The 27,920-nt window shown below is 41.5% G+C and overlaps 1 protein-coding gene across 1 annotated transcript in view; it reads right to left on the bottom strand.

Annotated features, from left to right (window-relative positions):
- Positions 1-15,686, bottom strand: part of PLXNC1 (plexin C1) — a 69,848-nt gene extending 54,162 nt beyond the window's left edge. The window contains exons 1-4 of the mRNA XM_066319276.1: positions 14,739-15,686; positions 4,978-5,100; positions 3,496-3,630; positions 1,334-1,434 (exon numbers count right to left, since the gene is read on the bottom strand). Of these exons, the coding sequence (XP_066175373.1) occupies positions 1,334-1,434; positions 3,496-3,630; positions 4,978-5,100; positions 14,739-15,686 (1,307 nt within the window). The remainder of the gene's footprint in view (positions 1-1,333; positions 1,435-3,495; positions 3,631-4,977; positions 5,101-14,738) is intronic.
- Between the last annotated feature and the right edge of the window lie 12,234 nt (positions 15,687-27,920).

Genomic DNA, 27,920 nt, shown 5'->3' with positions numbered 1-27,920 from the left:
AACATGCAAAGGAAGATAAGAATATCACACAGGAAAACTTGGATAATCTTGAAATGGAATGACATTTCAAAGTATAAAGTACAAGAACATCTACCTACAGCAATAAAAATCTCACAACCCATATGTGTAGACTGGAAATTCCTGAGCTGGAAATACAACAAAGAAAGAGAAGGACCTGGGGGCATTATTTGATCATGGATGATTGTGGCCCATCAATGTGATGCTGTCATGAAAAAGACGTTTGTAATCCCAGAACACACTAAGGTGCTTCCTGGACAGACTGATTAAACAACATTAAGCAAGACACAGCTGAAATCTCTTCTGGAACACTTTGAGTCCTGGCCATCCTTATCTTAAAAGGATGCATAAATTTCACTCAAGGATTCTTAGAGTGGAGGTAAGAAAGGAGTGTCTCATGTGAGAGGACCTTAGTGAAGTTCACTGTTTAAGCACACCAAAATGAAAGCAGAGAGAAAGAGATAGAAATAGAGATAGAGAGATAGAGATAGACTGCTTTCACAAAAACATTGGAGAGGTGAGTGTGAGGGAGGGGGAACTTATTTAGGCAAAGGTGAAGTGAACAGCAGAACAAGTAACTATAATCTGTCCATAAACATACACATGACGAAAATGAGCAGACATATTTTTACCAGCAAAAAATGAGACTGCCAAGAAGCTGCAGAATCAGGGTAGGAAGGACAAAAAGCCTATCTAAATTTAGGATGGTCTTTTGCAAGTTTTCAGTTTTACATGGTGTGGTTGCTTTCAATTGCTAAGACTAGACCTGACGACCCAGGAATTTTTCCAGTCCAGGCCCCAGATGTAAAATAGATTTCAAACCTGCTTCAAAGTAAGTGTCAAAATTAATGATTCAAATGTGGGAATGAAGTATTTAGAAAGAAATTCTCCTTTGACCTAAACTAAAGTCAGTGCTTCCAAAAAAAGGAACTATCAATACTAAAGACAACTAAGCACTCTTTTTCTCATTCTCACATACAAGAGATATTAGCTATTAAGCTGTTTCAAGCACAAGTATACAATTTTATCTCTCAGTCTGGAAAACAAAAATATCTCTTCTAAAAGCAAAATTATTTATTATTCTTAGCCCAACATATATTTTATGGGTAGATCTCATAAATCTGAGGGTTATATAGTCTTTCAAGAGTGTTGAGTTCCCTTTCACATGACAAGTGCCTCACATTTATGGCTATGACTGATTCCACAAAAAATCAGTAGATAAAATCTTGATGTTGAATAGCCCCAAGCCAGTCAAAATGTACACTGACTAATAATGCTCTACTTTCATATGACAGTCTAAAATACTAAAAGATACCTTTGATTGAAAGAACACCACCCACAGTAGGGGTCCTTTGCAGATAAGCATTCTTGCTCAGAAGCAAATCTACCGCAATTTGCAACTAGTATTCTTCTCACCTGAAACCAAAGAATGCAATAACACATTGAATTAATACAGCCTCCATAAACTGGGAACTTGAAGGTTACCATTAAAAATCTGACAGCAACCAAGCACAATCCCTCTGGGGAAGTCTCCTTATGGATTCCCCTCTGCCAGAAGACCTTTGGATAGAAATAGGCAGCCTATTTCACACACGCTGTATTTTACCATCAGATAATTAAACACCTCTGACAATAAAAATTTGGTTCTACTACTCAAAGGCCAGCATGGGCAGATTAATGCAAGAAAGACTGATCAGCATAGTGAATTACAGATAATAATAGAAAGGAGGTATATTTTACAAATAATGTTCTGCTTAGCAGAACACCATTTTCCTCTCCTCAGAATGGAGATACTTAAATGATTGATGAAGGTGCATCCAAAAATGCATGCACATAACAAAATGCATCTGTGTTTGCATCACCATGTCAGGTTACTGCATGTGCACACTAGAACAAACGCATGCAACTGCTTAGCATGCATGAAAATGCCATTTCAGTAAGTAAATGTAGATAATTGTGGCTATACTGTATGTATCTATACTTGTACATTCAGCTTGAATATCCTAGCCAGCCATTTTCAGAAAAGGAAAGGAAAAAGAAAAAGAGAAAGCTGATTACAAATACTGAATACAGATACAAATAATGTGATTAATTACAATTTGAATTAATGATCTTAGTAAGAAAAACTAATTCAATCCGTATTTTACAAATTTGCAAGAATTAGAAGTTCTTATATTTGTCAACAGAAACAAGAACACACTGCTTCCTGCAAGATAGTATTTACTGTTTTTTCCATCCATATATTATAAAATTCAATCTATCTGAAGGTGTGTGAGATAATAATTTCAAAACCAGTCATAATCCTAGATTACTATCAATTTAAAGAAGACAATGTAGAAGCTTATTTCAGCTCCAAGAGATGATCAGAGAAGTGCATTTATTCCTAAAAGCTGTTGTTCCTCTATAACAACTTGGTCTTTTACCAAAGCTAAAGAAAATTCAAGTCTTACTTTGAGTATCTATGTATACTTTTGACTGAGAGTTTGATTCCTTCTATACTTGTGATAGATGTTTTATATCAGTCAGGGGTTCTCCTACCAACTTACCCCCACTCTATAACAGCGGGCTAAAACACTACATTCACTGAGAGAAAAGTGATTTTATTGTAAGTGATGGTAATTAAGTGCTGGGTGAAATCCTGTTCAGCTAAGATGGACAGCAAGCCCTTAAGCTTTCAATGCCATCTTTCCCATTGCTGGCGAGACAAAGGGATTTTCTGATTGCTGCTCAGTAGCCCTGCTGTAAGATGTGCTGCAACAACTGCACCAGCTCCAGGGAGCCGCTCACTGCTTGACGTGCAGCTCCAACACGTTTGCGTGCATGCAGCAGCTCTCAGCCACTCCTGAATCCTTGGCCTCACTATGCACACACATTGCTCACTTCTTATTGTCCTTTTGTTTTGCTCTTTAGAAGTCTGTGCCTAACTGATGACAATGGAAATTTTAGCACTGATTACAGCTTTATCACTGATTTAATCAGAACTAAGGCTTCAAAGCCATCTCTCACATGAAGAGATTTCTTCACTTTCAAAACTCCTTAATTGACTGGCACACCCTGACCTACCAACATCTGGATTGCTTTGTCTCCACAAAGTGTACAAGCTTTTTTGCTATTTCTAAGCTTGACTCTGCATGATCTGCATTTTCCTGTCTCCAGGAAAAACAGAAACAAACACCCTCTTGGCGGAATGGCATAAAATAAGCATGGAATTAAGGGTATTGCTGGATCATGGCAATACTGGGCAGCACCATGACAGCAGAAGCCCTTCCAAGCCCTGCAGGAATGCAGCCCTAACTTAGACAATGTAACCAGATACTAGATGTAAACTTGGTAACTGCAGTTTGTATATTAAAAGTCTAACTCTGACACAAACCCATGCTTCACTTATAAAGTGGTAGAAATCGTTAAAGCAGTATGAATTTATTATTTTATTATGAATTTATATGGATTTATTATTTTATTACATATCATACTTACCTTATTGGCAGAGGACAGATAGATGTAGTTATTATTCACTGGATCAAGTCGTAGTTTGGGGAAAATGGAAGTTTCTTCCTCAATTTCATATAAAACCTCTGGGCAATTAGATTTCATATCCTCATTAAGAACAGCCTAAAACATATGTAATTAAATTATTCCCATATTCTTTTAATAATCACTCAACATCTTAAACAAAAGCCTAATTTCAGTTACATCAAAGTTTCTGAGATGAATTACTGTGCCATGATTCAATTCACCTACTGCACTGGTTCTCACACTGGAAAAGGATGAAGGAAGAGACCATAAGAACAGAATTTCAACAAAATCCATCCCAGACACATTTAGCACTGAATTTGGCACTGGTTTAGCATATGAAACATGCCTTACACCAAGCCTGTTACTGCTTGATTTTGAAACTGAATGTGGAAGAAATGCCTATACCCCCAAAACACAACAACCTTTTACTCCTATTAATGGAGAAGAAAGTACTGACCTTCAGAAAACAAACTAACATTCAGACACCCATAAAGTAAAAAGGAACTTACACAAATTTCTTTGTGGCTACTCTAAATATATACCTGTGATGATTATTTTTCTTACCTTGCCCAACTCTACTGCTTTCCATCACCCTTTGCACAGAATTCAAGGGAATCAGAGACCCCAGAAACTTCATTTTGCAAGTCAATAAGCACATCAACATTGGGTTTTCATGACTAAACAAGGGAGATGTGTTTACCGTCTCCACTGTGTTAAGGAGATATGGAAGACTTCAATTTCATTTTTCTTTATCAAAAGCAAAATGAAATCAAATGGACAAGGCTTTTCAAGGTCTCTACTATATTCCTCTCCAAATGTCTGCTTAATAAAGACAATGAATCAGAGTCATCCTTTGCAGTGTAGGCAGGAAATGTCTACACTGCAAAAAAGACATTCTCACAAAACCCAGAAAAAATTCAAGCATAAAAGACATTTGACTGGATGGTTGAAATATTTGATAATAGGATAAGTTGACTTTCACTTTCAAGCAATGGATTTAACTTAGCATAGGTCAACTACTCAGAAGCTAAGGCAAAATGAGTCTTGACTTTTTTCTCTAATGGACAGCTTTTCACATCACACAGGCAAATAAACAAACACACTTCCAAAATCTAACAGCATTTAATATTTCTACTAAAAAAATCAAAGCAAGGAGGGAAACAAGGCAAAATAACTGAGAACTCCACTGAGAACTGAGTCTGTAAATTAATACTGTGGGCATTAGTGTTTTCATGAAATGTTTACTTGAATTTTAGCAGGGTACATAATTGCTTTTGAAAGTTATCTTGCTCTCCAAATGACCATACAGCAGTTATTTCCCAAACAAAAAACAGACATTCGGGGATCATATTTGTTTATAAACAAATAGACCAGGAAATATTTACCCACTCAAACAGCAGCAGCAGCTGGCGGAGAAGGGAAGAACTGCCACACTCAGCTTACCTTTAGTAGCTGTCCATCATCTGTTCCCAAAAAGAGAACTATATGATTCAAAACAACTGTGCCATAAACAGCCACTAATCCAGAGTGAATCAAGGTAGGTAACTTCTTGATTGATCGTGGCTCCTAAGAATCAGACATAAGAAAAACATATTAAAAAATCATTCACCTATACTCCAAAACTTTGAGGAAAAGAAGAATCCTTGGAAATATTCTCAGAGAACCCAACTTTAGACAATACTTTGAGTAACATTTCAATTCTGACACAGTTTCAGAGCAACACATTATTGGAAATTACACACAAAACTAGTTTTTCATATATGACAACTGGTCATATCTGTAACCAAAATTTGCTGCAGCTAAATCACTGACTTCAGTGGGGTACAGACTCAGCGCAGCAGCAGTAAGTTACTTTGCAATAGGATTTCCCTTTTTTGGGACATAAGTCTTGGGGCTATTCAGAATTTCCAGTTCTTCTCAATGAAGCCATGCTTTGCCATTACCTGAAGGCTAGATACACTCAGCAATCCATTTCAAAGGTATGCAAATATTCTGGAGAAAGGAGACACTTCAAACAAACTGTGTCTATGTGTATAAAAATGCGAACCTTCATCTTCCTTGACACTAGAGGAAGTAGTGATTTGTATTACATAAACATAAAAATGAGATAAAGCAATATAAAGCTCATGTCATGGAGAACATAAATGTAGCTGTGTGAGCTTTAAAATCAACACATTACCCTCAATTCACCATCCCACCAAGACAAAATTAAGTGCAAACACATGTACGCAGTTAATGAAAAAACAACATGCAGGAAATCCCTGTATCTTGTGGAATGAAAAACCAAACCAAATAACTCTGGCTGCAGATGATCGAGTGTTGAAAGGAAATCTACATGTGTGAGAATAGGACCATTTACCAGGGGAACTCCTTAGAAGCCCATGTGTCTCCTCAGTAAGCAGTAACTCAGTATTAAAGTCCTCTAATTGCTCTAAGTCAATCTCTGTGGTAGACATTGCCAAAGGTGTGATGCCACCTACTCTCCAAATGGGTCCAACCCCAGCCAAGCTTTGCTTCACCTTTCCTGTATAATGTTTTCCAGTGAACTTAGTTAAGGCAATGATGTGCCTAGAAAATGCTCTGTAAATCTACCTACCTACATCTTCATTTGAGTCATGCTCTTCATCACATGAACACTGGCTGCACATACACCAGTGCTGGCACAAAGGAGTGGCAGGCATGGAGAGGTAGGAGACAAGAGCTCAGGTAACTCCAGGTCCTTGGGAACAAGCCCTGTAGGTTAGCTTACAAAATCCAGAATTTCAGCCTCAAGGACAGATTCTTAAACCCTCTGAGTGCAAGAGCCTATTCCACTTTAATGCACAAAACAAAGTGTGGAATGGACCATCAAAACAGACATTTAGAAGAAAGGTGAAGACATTTCTCAAAGTTATGAAGCAAATCCATAGCACAGTAATAGCTGAATTCAACAGTCTTGCATGCTATGATTGTGGCTTAACCCCAAAAAGTCTTTCCACTAGAAATATTTTTTTTTTCTGAACTGCAATCCTAAGTCAATTAACATGTTCTTCAGTCATCTGAATTATTTTAATTAGCTTGAAAGAACAGCCACTTGGAATAAAAGAAGACTTGATTTACATTCATATTTAAAGTCACTATTTCTTTTTTCATGCAGCAGGAAGAAGACACAGGGAACTGTCATGCACTGGCACAGAACTTCTGTAAAACTCACTTGGCCATGAGAATCCAGTACCCTGCAGTTCTGTGTTAGATAGGGAAGTGGGGCAGGGTGTGATTGAAGTGCAAGCACCTTAAGGTGGAAAAAGTCAACTCACTTTATTAATAGATTAGAAGGTAACAAAACTCCAGAACTAGTGCAGTCAATGAGTCTTCAGTTGGGTTAGGGAGAGAGGGAATGGAGCTTCCACACTAAGTTCCACCAAAATTAGGAATAGCTTTTCTGTAGTGCACCATGTAGTGGTGTAAGATAGACAAACTACCCTAGGTTCCTTGCAGACTCTGTACAACAATATCACAGGAAAGAGGAGTACTCACTCGGTTTCTGAAAAGCTTTGCTGCCAGATTTTATTTTGACCCACATACTAATAAAATAACCAGTGTCATATCAGTGCATCCTCCTCATCTGACTGAAGAACCAATACTGACAAGTGTGGAAGTCTCCTCCCCTCCCTCTGCTTGCTGGAGGGAGGGTCACCACGACATTGAGCTAATACAGATAAGGGGGAATTCAGATGGTGGACAGTCACAAAAAAAATTGCCTTCTCTCTTTTGCAACCTATTTGTCCAGTTTGTCCATTTCCCCCAGGGTGCAGCTGCTGCTTTCACCTCTCTGTCACCCCTTATCCACATTCATTTATTGTTTTAACAAGCCCTTTTACCTCTTCCACTGTGACTAATGGGGTTACAGCACTGTAGGGCCTTCCCAGGCTGCTTCTTTCACAGCTAAATCCATTCTTAAAAATGCATTTACAGTCTAAACTTCCTTTACACTTGAAGAGTCATTCACCTCCATGGTCATCTGTTTGTCTATCCTGTAACATTTTCAGGTGCATAGAAAAGCAAGAGAAGCAAAAGAAAAGATAACACCACACTGTAAGACCTCCTGTTTTTAAATTCTTCAGTTCCAATCTCTGTTTTACTTTGTAGTTTTGTAGTCCCTCTACAGTCTATAGTTGTTTGGTTATTGGCATGGAAAGTATTCGTACTTGTTTTCTATCTGGCACTTCATTCTCAGATGTTTCTCCATATGACTCCAGCTGCAGCAACCACATTCACACTTCTACTTTCTGTCTTGATTTCCTCCTGATTATTTTACATTGCATGCCTCACAGGAAAGGGCAGTTGGTTTTGGTTGGTTTTTTTTTTTAGGTCACACAGCACTCATATGCAGCCATCCAAAAAGCAAAAATAAAGGGTTTGAGCATCTGAGTGAAAGAACAGATGCAGCTATACAAAAGGACACAAGATTTGTAAATAGCATATAGTAATAGTCAACACTGAAATAAGAGATGCTTTTCTTAGGTGGAAAGAACTTTGGGAACTTCATTCTTCTTTCTTAGCTTCATCATCCTTTGATCACCTCCATGAATTTTTACTATATCAGAGGGTAACAAATATTGGGGCATGCAGTGAGCCCTTATTAGAGCTAAGGAATGAGGAGATGAACCATTCCAAAATTTTATCTCCAGGATTGTGCATTGCCCAGCAGTGTTAGGTGGACAAGCCTGTCCAGCCGAGCAGCCTCCAAAAAATCAAGGATGACCAGAAAATTAGAGTTCTCTTCAGGGAAACCATGCAGAGGCAAATCCTGAGGCTCATGATGCAAGGCAGGAAGAACAGTCAAAGGCTATGGCTGAGTGAGATGCTGACAGAGACTCCTGAGACAGGGAAGCTAGAAACTTGTGACTTCTTGCAGCAGCAGAAATAGTCCTTCTCTGCCTTTAGATCTAAGTTCACAGAAGTGGCAAGGGTCCTAATAATCAGTGAAGGAGAACAAGCTCCATAAAGAAAGGCTTTGAAATCAACTGAGTTTGAACAGCATGTTAGCAGAGAGCAAAATTAAGTGGTGGGTGACCATGAGGAATGAAGGCACACTTATTATGCTGTTACAACAGGTTGGGGCTGTTTTTAGGAGAGCTGACCCATTGCAGAAAGACTGTGGTCATTTTCCATTCCTTGAATCACTACCCATTGTTGCACAACCATGTAGACACCAAAGACATAGCCTACTGCAGATCAGGACTACAAAGCTCTGGGGGCAAAGTGAATAAGATGTTATTCTGTGGCTATGTTAACCTGTGGGGTCTGTCAAGCGTGATGTTCTTCTGTATCTGCTACACAAAAACAAGGAAGAACTGAGTGAAGATGTGATAATCCGAGCAGAGAGCTGGAGACCAGGCTTCAGTGTGTTCAGGGAAATGGTCAGTGGGATCCCCTGAGAGTCAGCTTTGAAGGGAAATAGAGCTCAAGTAAGCTAGCAGGTCTTTCAGGACAATCTCCATCAAGCACAAAACTCAGGAAAACAAGCAGATATATCATGAGATGGCATCTACCTAAACAGGGAAGTCATGACTGAACTACACTGCAGAACAACAGCATAAAGGAGGAGAAAGCAGGTCTAAGAAGGAAGTCTCTGGATACGCAGGAATGGTGTTAGGAAAATCCAAGCTCACCTGGTTTTGGAACTAGCAAGATATGGTATGGACAACATGAAGAGCTTCCACTACCATATGATCAATAAAAGAATAAACAACAAAAATTCACACCAGCTGCTGAACAGCTCAGAAGATTTACTGACAGGGGATGCAGACGTGTCTCTGGACTTCACGAGCACATTTTGTAGTCCTTTGTACACACAGAATTGAAGGAGAGAAACTACGAGTACTGAGAGAGGATTAAGCCAGAGATCTCTTTAGAAATCTCAGCTTTTACAAGTTTTATGGAAGACAGATGGGATCTGTAGGAAGATGCTGAGAGACTGTCTGATGAAGCTGAAAGGTTATTCTCTCCTATTTCAAAAGGTGTGGAGATCAGGTAAAGTCGCCAACTGAACAAAGACAAATATTACACCAATCTTCAAAAAAACAAGATTTTTTCAGGGAACTACACATTAGCTGGTCTCACTTTTTTCCTTGGAGAATCATGGAGAAAATCCTTTCTGAAACCAATTTTGGACACAAGATGAACAAAGTGACTGAGAAAAGCCAGCAAAAATTTAGCAAGGATAAATCATGCCTGACCCATCTGAAGTATTTATAAGACTTGTAGATGTGGTGCTTTGTGGTGAGTGACTTACAGGTCTTTTTTAAAACTAGGCTGATAGAACCTACAGAACAGACAGTTTCAGAGGGACCAAAGAAAAAAAAGCCAGGCTTTTAACCAAAGTGTATATAAGGTAACAAGAGATAATGACACAAACTGAAACACTGCAGGTTTCTAGTGAAGAGGACATGAAAAAACATCACTATGAGGGCAGTGAAGCAGAACAGGTTGTCCAGAGAGGTTGTGCAGTCCCCATTCCTGGAGTGCAAGAGTTGACAAGTCTTCTGTGGCTTACTTGCCACACTAAACAGGGATGAACTGAAAACTCATTGTAATGAGACAGAACTATTCAGTTTAGAAACCCACTGAACATCAGATGAAACACTAGCATTCTGTAATACTCAGGAGATTGACTTTACTACTATAAAATTAATTACAGGATCAATTTTGATACAAAATTATATTTAGATGTCTGTAATACTTTCCTTAAATAAAAGACCATGAATCACCCTGGAATGAGTTACCACACAAATTCAAATGTTGTTCCTGCAAATTAAAGGCTGTAATTAAACTGATATGACTCTGTTGACTTCAAAATCTCATTTCAGTAGAGCTAACACCAGCTAGGATTTGTCCTAGGATTCCAAACTATGTTTGATAAATTAAGGGACACATACCCACCTTCATATGTAACAATTACTGAAAAATTAAAAAAGTTCAAAAAACAGGCTGCTGCAAGTCTTTTGCATTAAAACATAGATGAAAATCCAACCGAGACAGCTTATCTTTTAGTAATTATCACAACTACTTAGCCAATTCACATAATAAAATAAACACCTTAATATAAACTACAGCAATTCTCTTTCTTACAGGTATATGCCTAACAATTTTTGGGGGATTTTCTACCTAAAAAATTGTGAATCCTTGAATCTCCCTGAATCCTTTTCTTCTCATGCAACTTTTTAATGGCAAAACCAATTTCCAGGTTTGTCATTATCCTGGTTAGGGAACACTTTACATCTCTCCTGTTGATGTTCTCCAATTGGAACATTTTCCTAGTCATCTACTTGGCTGTGACTCACAACATCCTGGCTTGTCTGTGAGAGACCTGAGATCCTTCTAGATCCTGTCACAGAACAACAGAAGAAAAGCCTTTCTTAAAATTCACTAGCACCCACAGCAAGTTTGTGACAAATTCCAGCATTCCTCCTGTGTTTGTAAGTACTCAGTAAGTTTCTGAAAATAAATTGAGAATGAGTTTTGGCAAATTCACACTTATTAACTATGGAAATTGTGAAGAAGATGCACTTATGTATATGTAGGATATGCTAGAGAGTGCAGCAACACATACACCCTGATGGTGTATGTAAGTAGGTATATTCAAAACTAAGAGACATGTAGATCAAAGAAAAAAAAAAAGCTGAATATAAAACTGCAAAATGTTTTCAGAGCAGTTTCACCTAAAACACTACTTGCCTCTTGCTAGATAGGGATCCTGTCTCTGGGAATCAAGCAGAGCCAATGTCCTGAATAAACACATCCAAGTAGGACAAACTTCTTTGTGCATGCTACTGCACAAAACAAAAATGGTTGTACCTACTTCTCATATGGAGAAATTCCACAGAATCTGTAGCAGTCACATACTTTTTTAGAAAGTTGCTAAGCAAGGATCTTAAAAATTACCAGTTTTTCAATGACAGACTATAATCCAGCATTAAAACTTAATGCAAATGAGAGCTCTGGCCTAAGAGGCAAAGCGAAGCTAAAGAGATTACACACCTACAGTGAGTTCCAACAGGATGCAGAGCAATTTGGTTCCAATCCAGTGAAGTACTCAAGTACGTGCTTTACGTTAAATGCATGGGTATGAAGATGATAGAAATACTTAAATATGCCTAATGTTAAATATGTCATTAAGTGCTTTACTGGGTTAGGGCCAGAAAGCTCAGTACCTTACAGGAATGATTTCAGAGTACACCATGCAGCAATGGCATAACAGGGAATTCAGGAGCACAGATACCCTGGGCTAAGCCCATCTTGCCGTGTCTAATTGAGAAATGCAATGTGAGTGGAGAGAGGTAAGAGGATGTATTGCCTAAAGGTAATCAGAATAACAGAAATCTGAAGGATGACAAGATCAGAAGGAAAACAAACTGCCACTACTCCCTAACGTATATGCTTACTATAAGCTGTATTCCTGCAGTGAAAAAATCCTTGTATTTTCAATTCCTACAAAAATTGATAGTCCATATCTGGGATCCACATACCTCATCACATCACACCTGAGATCCTGCATTCAAGTGCACCCAGCAGAGAAGACTAAGACCTGCAGTGCCCTGCAACACATGGTATCTGCAATGCAAAAGCCACACTGACATTCAGCATGGTCCATTCACCACAAGCACCAGAGAGGTCTCGCACTTAAAGGGCTCACGATGCTGCAACAGCCCCTCTGCTCAAGACCAATACTGTCTTTAAAAGACTGGACTTCAAAGCACATGTTAAGTACTGTTGCTGACTGCCATTCTTACACACCCTAGTACAACGTGCTCCTGACAGCTCCGTGCTATGAGGCACTCCCTTCCGGCCAGAGCCACTGCTAGGTTTGCACGCTGCTGCAAGCTGCACGCTGATGGACATGCCACACTCCATCTTCCTGTCAACTCTGAAGCCTATTTGTTTCTGAGTCCAAGAACAGCATATCCCATGATTGCAGGGGCTCCCATACTTTGGCGAGAGACGGTAGAAGGATCTGGTCTAAAACAACCCAGAAGCAGCAGCATATGGGCCTGTCATCTCCAAACTTACTCTGCAATAGTAGCCTAACCTTCTGTAGTATAAAAAAAATATAAAAGCTGAACTACATGAATTTATTCTTATGTTTATACACCATAAGCACATATAATTAGCTTAAAAAAGAGAGCTAATTAGCCATGTAATGTTATAAGTCATAGTACTTCACAGGACCCACATGTCCTGCTATCTCACAAAATATTAAAATACCACTTTTCTCTCAGTGGTAAACTACATTTCTTGTGCCAAAATATTACGATCAATAACATCATCGTACTTTGGGACATAAGGTTGAGTAAGCAATCCTTTTAAAGATTGTTACAGTTGAGATTCTGCAACATTGTATCCAAATATAATCTACATTTCCAGGAGGGATGAGCCTTTTTGGGACATGAAAGTAACTATAGAGTCACAGGAATCTAATCTGAACCAAACCAATCCTTAAACAAGTGGATCATTGAGTCTTCATACTTAGGCCCTGAGACGCAATGGGGACAGGGAATTGCCCTATCTGCAGAAATACGTACCTCACTGTACCTGCATTAACTTACTCTGCCAGATCTATGCGGGTCTTCTTGCCTGAAATTTCTTGCATGAGGTTTTGTAAAATATTTAGGAAGGATCTACTGCCCAGGGAGCTTCCTTGTTCTGTTTTGTTTAGCAGGGTCAGAAAGCACTTTGCTAAGAAACTTCACGAGTAATTAGGAACAAACAATATAAACTAAAATTCCAACAAGCAAATAGGTATTTTGGGATCAGAATGAGACTTCAAATTCATTCAGGAAGTTTGCCTTGTGGGAGCACAGAAATCACACAGTAAGCTAGCACTGGAAATCACAGGATTGGCTCTGGCTCCGCAGTGAGTTTCACTATTTACTTCAGCACAGTTGTCTCACCCACATATGGGGTTCTCATTCACAACCACGTCCTCTAACACTGGCAATAGTCTCACAGCTCAGTAGGGAGAGGAGCAGACTGAATCACACGTGCCCTCTGGTAGTCTGTTTGGAAAAATCTCAGCACTGCACTCTGCTTTGAGTTAGATTTGGAAAGTCAAGGAGTGACAGTAAATCTACTGCACTTTTTTCAAGGAATTTCGAAGAAACTCCTATTGTAACACATCAAGGATTCAGAAGCTTAGCTGCAAAGACCCTGGCTGGTGTGGGAACTGCAAAAGGCTTAGGGCTTGCTTTATGGTGCATGCTGGATCCCCTATGGTTCTCCTTGTTACTTTTCAGTGGTCCTTTTGCCACAGCTCTGGAAAGTCTAACTTAAAAGCATGGATAGGCCTTTCAAAAGTACCTTCTTCATGTGAATGACATTTTACCTTCCTGAATATAATTTTTAGGTAGTTTCTTTACTACTGAGACCACAGCAAAGCCGGTAGCCTTGCCTATCCCACCCTCCATGCACCTAGTTCACCCTGAAAAGAAGGAAGGAGATGAAGAGTGTTAATGAAATAGGTGACATGGGGAACTCCATGGGATACCACAGTCTGTGAAAATGTAACCACTGCAACAACAAAGAGGTATCATCTATTGTTGTCTTGCTGCACACAAGGATTTGGGGAGGTGGCTGTGAGAGTCCTCCCAATCGTGAGAGGCTTGAACAAGCAACCACAGACAACCACTGAAAAAGCAACCACAGAAAACTAGTGAGTGATAGGGATAACAGTGCACACAGCCCAGTGCGCAGAGCCAATCTGAGTGGCTTTTTTTCATTTCTGATGTAGCTGCAATGACATGAGATGTGAATGCACAGAATAAGATAGGAGATGCTTTATCTAGGCTGTGTGGAAAATAAAATGAAATACTACGAATCCTAGGCTGAAAAAGACACATCGAGGGAGAAGCCTAAGATTCAGGTCTGACCCAGGATGCCCTCAGGTGCTCCCTCAGATGTGTCTTTCTCAACAGGTAGGTGCGATGTATACCGAAGTCTGGTAAAGGATCAGCTTTTTAGAAACAGAACGAGCTGGAGAAATCACTAGAACTGACAGAGCCAGGGCTGATGTGCAAAGCCTGGTGTGGCTCTGAAGTTTCTTGCTAATTTCATGTGCCTCCAGATCAGGGACAACCCATGAGTCATGCACAGAGACACTAGCCACAACAATAAGTGTCAACAAGGGCGTGCAGGATGAAAGCTTAGCAAACGATGCCCAGACTTACACAGCTCTTCCCGTTCATATTGAAGTGTGTGGATGCACAGGCTTGCTCCTTCATCTCCTCCATCCCAAAGATGCAGACGGCAGTGCTGTTCCACGCCTTGGCGTCGTGGCTGTGGCGGAACACACCCACCCACCAGCCCCGCTCACCCTGGCGGACAAGGCTGGAGGAAATAATGAGGCTCCTGCACCCGCAGTCCAAATAGACGTGCCCCTGCAAAGTAAGGCCACCCTGTGAAGGGCGCAGCTGGCGCAGGACGGCCATGCTGGGTGGCTCCGTGTTATTGCTCAACCTGGCCTTCAACGTGTAGTAGGGAAAGAAAAGGTGATCCCCCCACTGGAGCGCGTCAACAAAGTGCAAAGGTTCCTCCCTGCGCTTGATGATGCCCAGCTCCTCCTCGGACTTCAGGTTGACCATGCTGCGCACCGTGATGACGGTCTCCTTGTCCGACTTCGAGGGCTCGCAGTGCAGGTGGTTCGTGTCAGCGCTGGTCGAGTAGGTGGCCGCCACGGCCAGGTACCAGGCGCCGGCCTGCTGGAAGACGACGCCGGCGGTGGAGCCGTCGGGCAGGCAACTGACCACCTCGCTTTGGTTCAAGCGCTGCCGGTAGGACGGCTGCTCCCACACCTGGCAGGCGCCGCCATCCTGAGTCCAGCCGGTCAGCAGGACGCCCACCCCGCCGGCCTCCTCGTAGTACAGCAGCAGGTTGCTGCGCATGCCGGGGGGCTCCCCGCAGCCCTGCCCCGCCGCCGGCACCACGCGGCGGCGGGGCCGCAGCTCGGGCCGCAGCTCGTAGAGGCAGCTGCCGCCCGCCACCAGCACGGCGCCGCCGCTCACCTCGATGTTGTCGATGGGGGCCCCCGGCAGCTCGAAGCTCTGGGGTCCGGCGGCGCCCGCCAGCGCCGCCAGCAGGGGCAGCGCCCAGCTGAGGGCGGGCGGCGGCGCCGCCATGGGCGCGGGCTGGGCTCGGCGCCGCGGGGCGCCTCAGGCGGCGGCGGGCGGCGGGCGCTGCTGCGCCATGGTGCGCGGAGGGGCCGGGCGCGCTGCCGCCGCTACCGCCGCCGCCGCCGCTTCTCCCTGCGCCGCGGCCGGGCTGCGCGGGCGGGGAGTTCCTCTTTCGGGGCGGGGAGGAGGGGGTGCCTGCACGGGAGAGGTGGGCCGGGCTCCTCCGGGAGGGCTGCCGAGCCACCTCGCCGCCGTGCGCCGCCGCTCCCCCTCCGCCCCCCGGCCCCGCCGGCCCGCCTCGCCGCGGACGGTGGGCGGCGGCGGCGCGGCGGGAGCCCACCTCGGCCGCCGGGGGCTGGGGGCGGCCGCCTCGCGGCGGCGCGGCGGGACGCGGAGGGGAGCGAGACCCGCCTCGCCCGGCGGCTCCCGGACCCGCACGGGGACCCCCCCGGGGCACCGGAGCAGGGGAACCCCTCCGGGGCAGGGCGGCCCCCGCGCACTCGCCTTGCCTCGCTCCCGGCCCCGCTGAAGCCCCCGCGGACAATGGGCGAACAGGGGCGAAGGTGCTAGGCTGGGGCAGCCGGTGGCGCGGTCCGCCGGCGGGTGCCGGGCGTGGGCGTGGGTCAGACCGTGCTGGGCACCGGCAGCGCCCGCGGTGAGCCTGGAAACCCGCCTTATCCCCGTTCAAATGCACCGCAGAACCGCCCTGCTGAACAGCAGACTGTCAACCCGTCAAGGCGGCCGATACCACCTTGAGATGGGAAGGTTGAGGGGTCAGAGATCCCTGCTTAGATCTTGGTCTTGCCTGCGGTAGAACAAAGGCTCTCGGCATTCTCCCGAGTCCTGCAGGGCGCGCAAAAAAGCTGTTCCTTTCCAGCTGTGCAGCTGAGAGATACACGACCACCTAACGCGCCGTGGGGACAGGTTGGGCCATGTTGAATGGCACAACTGATTTACTTCATTTCCCACTCTGTCACTGCTGGCTGATTTTCAACACAACGTAAAGTATAGGTCACATGCGGAGTAAAGTATCATTTTGCTGAATTTTAAATAAAAAATTAAAAGCAGCAAAGATGCCTTACAGTGTTCTCTTTTGGGTGCCTCTGGAAGCTCTGGGTGAGGATGGGTGTAGGGCCCATTGGCTTACTGAGAACAGGATGTAATGTTCAAAACCGAGAAGTTATCTCACCCTCCATTGACACTGCTTTTCTCTTGAAGTAGCTTGATAGCAGGAAAAAGTGGGACCTTAAAAATTAGAACAAAAGTAACCTCTTATGACTCAACAGTCAAGTGCAACACTTTCAAGTAGGAAGTGCAACAAAGTTAACAAATTATGATTATCGTTCTCCATTACAGTACCCAACAACGCTTATTGTGCAAGAATTGATGTCGTAGTGGTCAGCAAAAATATTCAATTATTTTGTAATAAAAAGTGTCTAGGACAAATACTCCCATGAAATCCGGAACTCTCCACAGCCCATCTGCTTATCTCTTGTATAGGGACTCCAAAATGCATCTAAAATCTGCAAGATGTAGCAGAGGATGTGGAAGAGAATCATTGCACTATTTTTCTTCTTGCCAGATGCAGAGGTGTTCTGTGTGCTAACACTGCCTCCAGCTACCCATGGAGGACTGAACTTCTAGTCAACATGTAGGCAAAGTAAATCCTCGTGCCCAAATCACCAATACAGGTTGTGTACTGAAATGTCATTTATACCTACATCTTAGCAAAGCAGGCTGAACATGTAGTAGTGGAGTGCATTACACACGACCTTGCCTTCTAGTTTATTTTAGTTCGAATACAAAACTGTCAGTAATATTCCTCTTGCTCTCAATTGATGAGCCTAAACAGCAAAGCATATCAGCATCCTAACTGCAGACTCTTATTCTGACCACAGAACATGTCCAGCAACAGGTCATCTTCTGCAAACACCCCTCCTTTTGCAAAATCACCGTGCTCTGCGTGTATTGCAGACATCGCCTTCGCAGGCTTTATGTTTAGAATAGGCCACATGTACTTCACCGAATGACTGGTTTGTTTAAATGAGTGAAGCCAGACTTGTTCTAGTCTTAGAGAGCAGCAACCACTCCTAGGATTGCAGACCTCTGTGATTGCCAAAACTGCCAAAAAGCAGTGTTCTGCTTCAACTTTTGTCCTGAGAGGACTGAACTGCATATGCTAGCTGTCACATGAAAACAGTCCAGCTGCATGGGCTAACAAGTTCTATCGGGATGGGATAGATCATATCCCTCCTGTCCCAGGGATAGCTATCACTGCACTGTTTTGCAGACTGTTCCCTGCCTGTTACTTTTCTATTTCTGATTTTTCCTCTCTCTTTCCAGAAAAGAAGTAGCTTGGACCAGAGCCTCATCTTGCAACATTTAATTCTGCATACACTTCTGAGAGCCAGCTTTGCACTGAGAGTTAGTGCATGGAGTTTTGCTCATGAGTGACCCAATTCTTGAAGCAGCAAAGTAGTATCAATTCCTTTCAAAGTCCCTGAAGTAAATAGGAGTTTTTATCTTCAACATATTCTTCTAGAGATACCTATCTGGATTCCAGAAAGTTGAGCTTATACTGGTGCTACAGAAATGGAAAGGAAGGCTACAGGTTTATTTTGTGCTGCTTCAGAATGTAATATTTATTGTTAACACAGCAGACCAGAAAACAGCTTAATCTGTTCATGACTGATTCCAGCATGAATTGATGCACATGTTGGAACTAGATGATCTTCCAACTCAAACTATTCTATGATACTTCCATAAAATCCAAGCAAACAATGGCAAGTCATTTTACTGTATTCCCTTGGCTGTCAGTTCCATAATTGATATTTTATTCTGTTGTTGTACTGTGTTTTATTTTTCAGGCACTGAAGGGAGGGCAAACAAGGTAGTCTGCCTGTTAATGTTAGACTTCACAAAGCATTGCTGTCTAACTCTGGCACCACAACCAAAATTTATAAAAAAGCCAGGGAAGCAAACTGAGCTTCCATTGCTATCCTAAGCAACATTTATGTATTTCATCATGTCATGTTAGATCTGAAATTAGAATGTGAATCACACCAGGACTTGTTTCTACATCTACAATTTAAAGAGCTCTCAGTTAGATCTTCAACAGTGCTAGGCAGAACACATCCTAAATTAACTTAAGATTGTTTTTCCACTACATTTCATGCTTCCTTTTCCCTTATTTCTCGTTGCATGCTAAATTTCTCTGAATTTATGAATCCACAGACAATCTTACAAAATATTACTAGTAAATGAGATTTAATGCTTAATTTATGTAGCTTCACTTTGATATTTCCTGTGTTTTGAAGTTTCCAGACCACTTAAGGGTTTATTTGTTTTGTTTATTAAATGCATGTGGTTATCTTAGCTTAGTTCTGATTTTTTTTCCCAAAAGGTAAGTAACCTTTCATTTACAAACTAGTAATAGGTAGCATTAATGTTAACAGGCATTTTATCTTTGGTGTAATAATTGAAATAACAGTTTTTCTTATTATATAGTTCAGACAATTTTCTACTGCAACTGCATGTTGACAAAATAGAAAGGAAATGCTGGGAAGTTTTTCCAAAAGCTTTTCTAAGAAGGATTCCTTTCGTGACAGAGGCATTTGAATACTGAAACTGAGTTTCCAGATTTTGATTCTAGTTCTGCTTTTCAGTCTTGTTTTGATTTTTTTTCTTAGATTTTTGTTTAATCTAAAAGTTACTGACAATTTTGCATTTTTTATTGGTCTTCACAATGAGGAAATGGCAGATTCAAGAACAGGACTGTGCTGTTATAACTCTTCGGGGATCTGTATGGGATGCCAGCAGCTGCAGCTAGCAGTGGTATGTCCATGGGCTCCAGGGAAAATGTTGCTTTGCTGGAGTCCCACTAATGCATCCGATCCATTTACCCAGGGAGATGCTCCTTTGTGATGAAATGCTGGAGCTATACACAACTCCTGGGCATCTCTGACATATCAAAATGCTTTAGATGCTGGTTAATGTTCCCTTCATGGGACCAGCATGTTATAACTGTATTGGGTTTGTGTGGCTGGGGTTTGGTAGTGGGGAGTGGGGTGGGTCCACAGGGGTGGCTTCTGTGACAAGCTGACAGCAGCTTCCTCCATGTCCAGCAGAGACAATGCCAGCTGGCTCCAGAATGGATCTGCCACTGGCCAAAGGGGAGCCAATCAGGAATGATACTAACACCTCTGTGATAACATATTTAAAAAGAAGGAAAAAAACCCTATTGCACAGTTGCAATTGTGCTCAGAGCAGAGCAGAGTGCGAATACATGAGATGAACAACTCTGCAGACACCAAGATCAGTGCAGAAGGATGGGCAGGAGGTGCTCCAGGCACCAGAGCTGAGGCTCCCCTGCAGCTCATGATGCACACCATGGTGAAGCAGCTGTGCCCCTTGCAGCCCATGGAGGGTCATAGGAATGCAGAGATTCACCTGCAGCTTGGAGGAACTTTGGGTTACTAGTAAGTTACCCAAGCTCTTGACCTGGCTGTGTGTTCAGTCAGACGTAATAATCACGCAGTGGAGGGGCCTAAGACCTAGAGCAAGGTGGGAAGCCAGAGCAATCGATGTGGCTCTTCCTTTATGAGCCAAAATACAAACCAGAAGCTTCTGCATCAAGTCAGTTCCTCAACTTTAAACACACTGTTTGTCAAGGAGAAATTTAATCTGCAGCATCTATCTGTGCCAGTAGGTTAAAAAATGATCAAGAACCTGTTCTAAACTCCTCTTAGTTTTTCCCCTTTGCACATTTACACTTACAGAGGAGATAATAATGTGAAGGCTTACTAAACCACTAGTTGGTCAATATGTTTTCTATTTAAGATGTCTAAACCAGCTCACCCAATTTGAATGAGTCAGCTGTAGGAGAGCTTGTGTAGGTTTTCCTGCTGGCAGATCTGAAGGGATGCTAAATTAAGCAGAGGGTTGTGGTGTTAAGCTGGGCATGGGCCAAGAAGTGGCAAAGGAAATGGTGGATGAACCACCAAGAGTCTGGGTATATCTCTGTTAAGGTGTTACTGATGTGAGCTGAGGCTGTGACATGCATACATCCTTTTCACAGATGCTTTGAGTGCTTCTTAGTTGACCTTTTTATTAAAAACACATAATCTGTTATTGCACAAAATCTTCACTGTAGTGATTTGCATCAGCTTAGCCACTTGCAGAGTCACCATCTGCCTAAATCCTTGATGTTTCCCTATCTCTGACACCTTTCTCTTATTTAGTTTTGTCCTCATCCTATTAATTTGTGTTCTGGTTCTGACCAGGACAGGGTTAGTTTTTTGCAGTAATCAGGAGGGAGGATGACTCGGACTTTATTCTATACAACCTCATGTCCTTGCCGGGGACCAGGGAAGGGAGAAGGGATTCCTTCTGTCCCAGGGAGAAGAAATTCCTTCTGGTTGAGTAAATGTGGTGAAGGGAGCCATCCAGTATTGTTGGTGTGGTTATCCGTGTGAATTGTTTCTTTTTTTGTACCCTCTGTCATTAGTACTGTTGCAGTTACTGTTCTTTTTCTTATCTCATCGCTGTTTCCAGTAACTCGTTCTTATCTTAATCCATGATCTTTGCCTTTTGTGCCTCCAGTTCCCCCTTCCAGCCCACTGTAGGGGGAGAGGGAAAAGCAAAGCAGGGGAGCAAGAAAAGGGCATGTGGTTTGGAGAGTCTCAGTGGGGGCACTGAATTGGGGAGTACCATTCTAAACCACAGTAGTTCTAACAAACTTTTAATGACTATAATCAAGATTTTTTAAATGCAGAAATGTAGCAAGAACTTTTTAAAAAATTTGCACATTAATTCAATGAACTTTCACCTAGTAAGATTTGAAAAGTGTATGTCATTCCACTAAGAACCTTCAAGTTGTAGAAAAAGTTAAAATGCATGCTAAAATATATTCAAGAAATTTATTTCAAATTAAACTTGGAATACTCACTCAAAATTGAAAAAAATCCAAGTACTCAGAGTTGGGGGATAAAATGCTGTAATCTTCCTCAAGGATGAACAAAATGACTGTATTAAAGAATAATCATCTGAATTTTAATTACAAAACTGGTGCAAGAGCCATCCACTGTAGCATTATCACATACTGATATGCTCCAGGACTAGAATAGGTTCTGAATGGACCAATTACTGATTATTTCCACCATTCTTTTCTCTAATTTCCCCAAATTGTATCAATTTAGTGCAAGGCCACTGCAGATATGAGTAAGCAAATTTACAGTTATTTATAATCTTCCTTTTGGCTGTGGTCCTTAATCTGGCCACAGCCACAGTTCCATAACCTGAAGCAAAATTATTACTTGGGCATTGAATCAGATTACAGATAAATGCCACTGCAACAAATGAATAGGGGTATTTGTTAACTTTAAGAGAAAGGTACTAAAAGATATTAAGAACAAAGGAACAAGCCATAATTAGATATGTGTTCCAAAGTATTAAAATACCCTTCCACTAATCCTGAGAGTCACTTATAATATGAAGTCTTACTTTTGCTTGCCATTAGGCCCACTAGCATCAGCTGGATCTAAATTCAGCAAGTATTCTAAGTGCACCCTTCAACACTGTAACACTTATTTACATCTTTTACTTTCTAGTATGTTTACTACAAGGTGACAGCTTACCAAACCTGCTTTGCCAGGACAGTTTGTGAGAAGGACCTTCCACAGTCTCTGGTATGCCAGAAACTCGTGTTCCCTCCATGTATCCTTGCTCTTCGAGCCCAGGAGCTAACTGGGGGAGAAGTCCCGTCTGAAACGCGGGCCGACCGTGATATTCAGTTGTTACTAAGTAAACATGCCTCCACATATCCATATCAACAAATTAAAACACTTGCCTGTGTTAGACAAAGGTCAAACATGTCTGCAGAAAAGCATCTTGGATTTTTCTTTTGTAAGCAAAGATGTAAACAAAAGCTTGGTGCTGCATAGGTTAACACAGAGAGATTCACAAAAACAAAATTGATTTTAAACAGAAAACAAAATGTTTTTTCCAAATGCATATTCATTTCAAAAACTGTGTAACTAAGCACCTATTTACATATGTATCTACTTCTGCTTGACTACTGACTACTATTTTTGAAATCCTGTTGGTGAGAGAAAGAAAAATAACTGTATTGTTTCCCAAAGTTAAAGATCTATGCAATTATGCTGTGAAATGAACGGCTTATCAGAGAAGAGTAACTTTGCAATTAGCTGTGTTTAGAAAGGCAATTAAAGAGGTTAGTTCCACTCAGGGGGTAACCTGAAAGCTATTCTCGTTCTCAGACCAGTTTTGATCTCTCACTCCTGGTGCTTGACCTTCCCTCTCTGACTCCACGGCTGCTTTCCACTGGCAGGTCTTCAAGGAAAGGTAAAAGCGGACCCAAGTATGACTCCTCATTTGTTATTCTGGCAATCGTGTTTTGTGTATCTCTGTCTCACTTCCCCCTTTTTGTCCTGAAGAGACATTTGCATGGAAACAGGATGTTAGAGGCAGAGAAATTAGCCCAGGCTGCAGGATATTCAGTGCCTGTAGGCTGTAGTCTGCAAGCTGATAAGATTTTTCTTCTAAAGTCATCTAAGAAGAGTCAGAAAGGCAGCAGAATGAAAGAAGCTTGGTACATAAAACACCTCAGTTTCTATAGAGAACCTTTTTCAAAGTTGTCTGGGTAGGGACAGTCTTTTAATGAGCATTTTTAAAAAAACATTATCAACACACAGGCAGTACTTAGTTTCTTTTTTGTCGGTTTTAGTGAAAATCTAATTAATTAAGTTTGCCAAATTAATTAAGCTAATGAAATTAACCAAGAGAGCTTTCCGTTTTGTGTCCAGCGGCTATAAAGACATTTTTTGTCAAATAATCTTTTTAGTGTTCCCGCTCTGAGTTAATAGAAAGACCCAAGATATAAACTACCTTTGCCACCACAGAGCAGTGGAGTTAAGCATTTTAATTACAACTGGAATTGTTCTTAATTAGTACCATGTACTATAATGCAAGAGCTTGCCTTCCTTTGAACACTGTTGAATAATGGTGTCTCTGAGAGAAACAGGGACAAACCACTCAATATGATACAAATTTGCTTGATGTAGTTTCTATTTTTCCTAACATTTCTCTTCACTGTGTTCACTCTGAGAAGGATCTAATTGAATTGTTATTGTCTCTGATGATTTGCCAACAAATTTTTTCAGAAAAGCCTGCTAGTGGATGGTTGTACCCCAAGAATCATTGTACATTATTGTAGTCCCAACCATTGTTGTACATCAATCTGGAATACCATTTGGAAAGTGTGTCTTCAGTCTTTCCATTGTTGCCACTCTTGTGATGAAAAGTCCAACAGACAGATTGCTCTGCCTCTTTCTTGCTTGCTTTCTTTCTTTCTCTCTCTCTCTTCTCTTTCCCTCTTTGTTCTTTCTTTCTTTTTGTTTCTTTCTTTTATTTTTTTCTTTCTTTCTGTCCTTCTTGCTCTATTTCTATTTCTTCTGCTATTTCCCCCTTTTTAACCACCCCATATTTCAGGCATGTTTATCTTCATGTTTATATAAATGCTCCATGCTCCCTACAAATGCCCTCTCTCGTGGGAGATGTTTACAGTCCCATTCTATGACCACATTCCTACAAATTCCCCCCCATTCCTCTCCTTTCAGTGTAGCACATTGTTCATTTCCAGGTCGGGGCAAATAGACCTGTGCTGCATATGCCCTATTTGCCCTGTTTTTCAAATGAAGTCCACATGGTGAATGTGAAGCCAGAGGATTCTGGGTTGTCAGAGGAAAACAGGGATGGTGGATTCTATACCTCAATGAAGATTAGTGGAAGAAAGAAACCTCAATGTATGTGAGATCAGTCAGCTTCCCAATTCCAAATGCTGTTGAGCTTATTTATTATCTGCAAAAAGGCCTCGCATCTTTTGTCTCTTGTTACAAGTAACTGTGGCTTTTCTCATAATCTACAAATGCATCCAGGATCCCTTATGTTCCCCATATCCTCTACCTTCAGTAATTCACCCAAATAATCTGCCAAAAGATCTCCTATCCAAATAGCCCTCTAGGTATTATAATGACACCACTTACATGAAATGAAATGTTTACAGTACAGTCTGAAACTGAAACAGAGCTTAAATTGAAGCACTCCATGCTTTAAAACCTTTCATTACTTAATCTACATGGAAAGGATAGCAGATGTGGCGCTTTTTTTTTTTTTTTTGTCGAAAGTATATTGCTTTTAATATTCTATCTGAAATATACTAGAGGCAAGTCCTCAGCTGGTATAAAATGTCACAAGTCTGCTGTGGTCAATGAAGCAATACTAGTTTATCCCAAAGTAGGATCTGAAACAAAAGAGGATATTTAGTCTGAATTGAAGAAAAAATAAAGTTGTAATTTGTTTGTCTGCAAAATCAATGCCTGAAAGGTGATAGTGCTCTCTGTATCTTCTTATCTCTATAATCTCTATAAACTTTTAATTTGATCTCATAATCTCTATATTCTTTAATTTACCAAATAATCTCTAATGAGAATTCTCATCCAAATAATCCTGCAGATAACATGGCACTAAAACAAAGATATACTTTTAATAAAAGGTCACTCTGTGAAAGTATAAATTACATGATAAAGATCCAGAATCTAAGAGCTCATCCTGATCCAAATGTATACTAGTGAGAATTAGTTTTCTTCATAAGCATTTTTGTTAAGTATTTCTGTAACTATTCAACATGTACAAAAATCCTTTTGAATCATTGTCTTAAAAAATTAATAGATAAAATGTAGTTAGGCCAGGATTCAAAAAGACAGTTCAAAAAATAGATCTGTTACAGAAGAATGTGGAAGTCAAACTGTGGCTCAAAAAACAAAACAAGAAGCTTGCTTTTTACACAGGGAAGAGCTGCAAAAAATCCAACCTTTGCAGGACTGCTCTGTATTAACATTGCTTGCCAGCCCATATGTCACATCCTTTAGAAGAGTAGCAGTAAGGAAGTCTCTTTCTAGTCAAGGTACTTAGAGTCTCTTAATCCAGGCTAAGGGAAACACTTTTCAAAACTGACTCATAGGTGAAAGCAAAAAGTCGGCTTTTAACAGCTGTGTACAAAAGTCTTCTGGGGTCATTGTTTGCAATTTTCAAGGGTGAGATTTTAATTCAAAAAGATCTTTAAAAATTGGAGAAGTAGCTTGGGGAAAATAGAACAGAATTTAACACAGGAAAAGAAAAAGTCACATAATTTCTTTGGCTGTAAAATCCATGGCCAGAGCAATGATGCATGCTCCTTGAAAGTGGAGGATTCCACATATCACTGGAACAACTAGTGTTGCAGGCAAAAGTTTGAGAGAAATATAGTAACACACAGTTTTATAGCAAACGATCTGCAGGGTAGCCTATCACAAGCTGCAGTAAGAGTCAACAGCATCACACTTGTGGAATAACACTTAGAGATAAAAATTCAGTGTAAGAAGAAGTATTGCCTACGAGAGCACTGAAAAGTGGCAAGGCTACAGCTGATGTGTTGCCTCAGTTTTTGAGCTTCTCCTCTTTGAAGGAGGAGAAGAACCAGTGAAAAATCAGAGCAGTTCTTTGAAGACAACACCGGATTAATTAGAATTGGTTTGAATTTGTTTTTCTCCAGAAAGAGAAAAGGATAAACTAAGGAGGGTTGCAATTTTCTTCAACTATGCAACAGAAAAGGAAACTGTTTGTTCCCCTTGTCTGCGGTTGATTGCATGACAGGAAAACTACAGTGAGTAAGGTTCAGCTTTGACGTTGGGAAATGTCAGGAAAGTGAAGTCTCAAAGGGTCAGTTTCTGGGCAGTATTTAAGAATGTAAACCTTGGCCAGGAATGGCAGGCAGAGTTCGTCTTGCCTGAGCGGTCCCAGTGTCCCACCAAATTTGCAATTGGTGTTCTCAATCTTGCTGAAAATAGTTTGGCCTGAGACAGGCGCAAATAATGCCTAAGTGGAAGAGGGATGACAGCATTTCTTGGGCAAGATATGTTCTGTGTTTCATATCTTTATCACAAACTCCAGCCAGTAGTGTTCTATATGATGACGGCATTTTCTTTTGTCTCATTCTCTATTAGTCCCCTGTGTTAATCATTCCTTCTCTCCATTCAAGCTGCTGTTTTGGTTTTTCTGCAGGGTGGGGAAGTGAGGAAAGGGATTTTCACTCTCTCATCCTGTTGGGACTTCCTGCATTTTACAGGGGTGAGGGAGAGGTTCTTGAAAATCCACCTGGGGATGCTGGCCTCTCTAAAACCACTGTGAGAAAAGGGAAGGTTGCTGGCCTCCTGCTGTGACAGCTGCAGAGACCACTAAGCTTGAGCAAGGCAAAAGAAGGTCAAGGTTTTGGAGGTAGAACATTTGCAAAGTATTGCCTTGAAAAACTGATGAGAAAATATTTCACTAATGCATGTTTGTTAAAAGTAGAATTATCTCAAATATGAAAGACAGCAAATACTGAAACATGAAAAGGGGATGTGAATCTTCATTAAAGTACATTTTTTAAAGCAACACAAATGTTATGTATTAATCAGTACTTTTTGAACTCTTTTTAACTAATCAGCAAATATTTTTCTGCATTTAATTGACTTAACACAGAATAAAACCTGACATTTGCTATTAAGAAAAAGCACTGTTCATGGGGTACTGGAGGGGGTTTTGTTCTTTTTCTTTCTTTTCCTTTTTTTGATTGGGATTGTAATCAGTGTAGAAGGCCCCTTCATGTTAGTCAGAGAACTTTAGAGACTGAAGATTTCAGTCACAAGTAGAAATCAGAGAAAATAGGGCTGCAGAGAGGTCTCCTAGTCCATCCTCTCTCTCAAGAGGGAGGAAGAACTACAAGTTATTAATTCTCAAGAGATTTTTTTTCCCCTCTCCTGTTTGTAAGAATCATCAGCAGTGAAGAATCTTCTGCCTCCCAAAATGAGCTTCTTCTGTGCTGCACTAATCATACAGGCAGAACCTGAATGCATGAGCTGAACCTTGGTCTTTTCTGGCTATTTAGGAACTCCCTGTAAGTTGCCTGTTCCGTCCTGCTCTTTAAGGATCTGCCCAGCAGCAGGAGACTGTAAACTGGAGAATCAAGCTCATGATCCAGCCTGTGAAAGGATCCATGAAAATGGGTGGCTGATATGAATTTCCTTCTGCTGTGTGAGGGGGAATCCCTGGAAAAGCAGTGGGAGTTAGAGATGTTTGCTTGTTCCTAACTCCAACAGCTTCCACTTAAGAAGTGAATGTTTGTACTGCAGGATGTTCTCTCAG

This window comes from Sylvia atricapilla, chromosome 5 (assembly GCF_009819655.1).
Source record: "Sylvia atricapilla isolate bSylAtr1 chromosome 5, bSylAtr1.pri, whole genome shotgun sequence".
Taxonomy (NCBI): domain Eukaryota; kingdom Metazoa; phylum Chordata; class Aves; order Passeriformes; family Sylviidae; genus Sylvia; species Sylvia atricapilla.
This window is presented reverse-complemented; position numbering and strand designations above follow the sequence as displayed.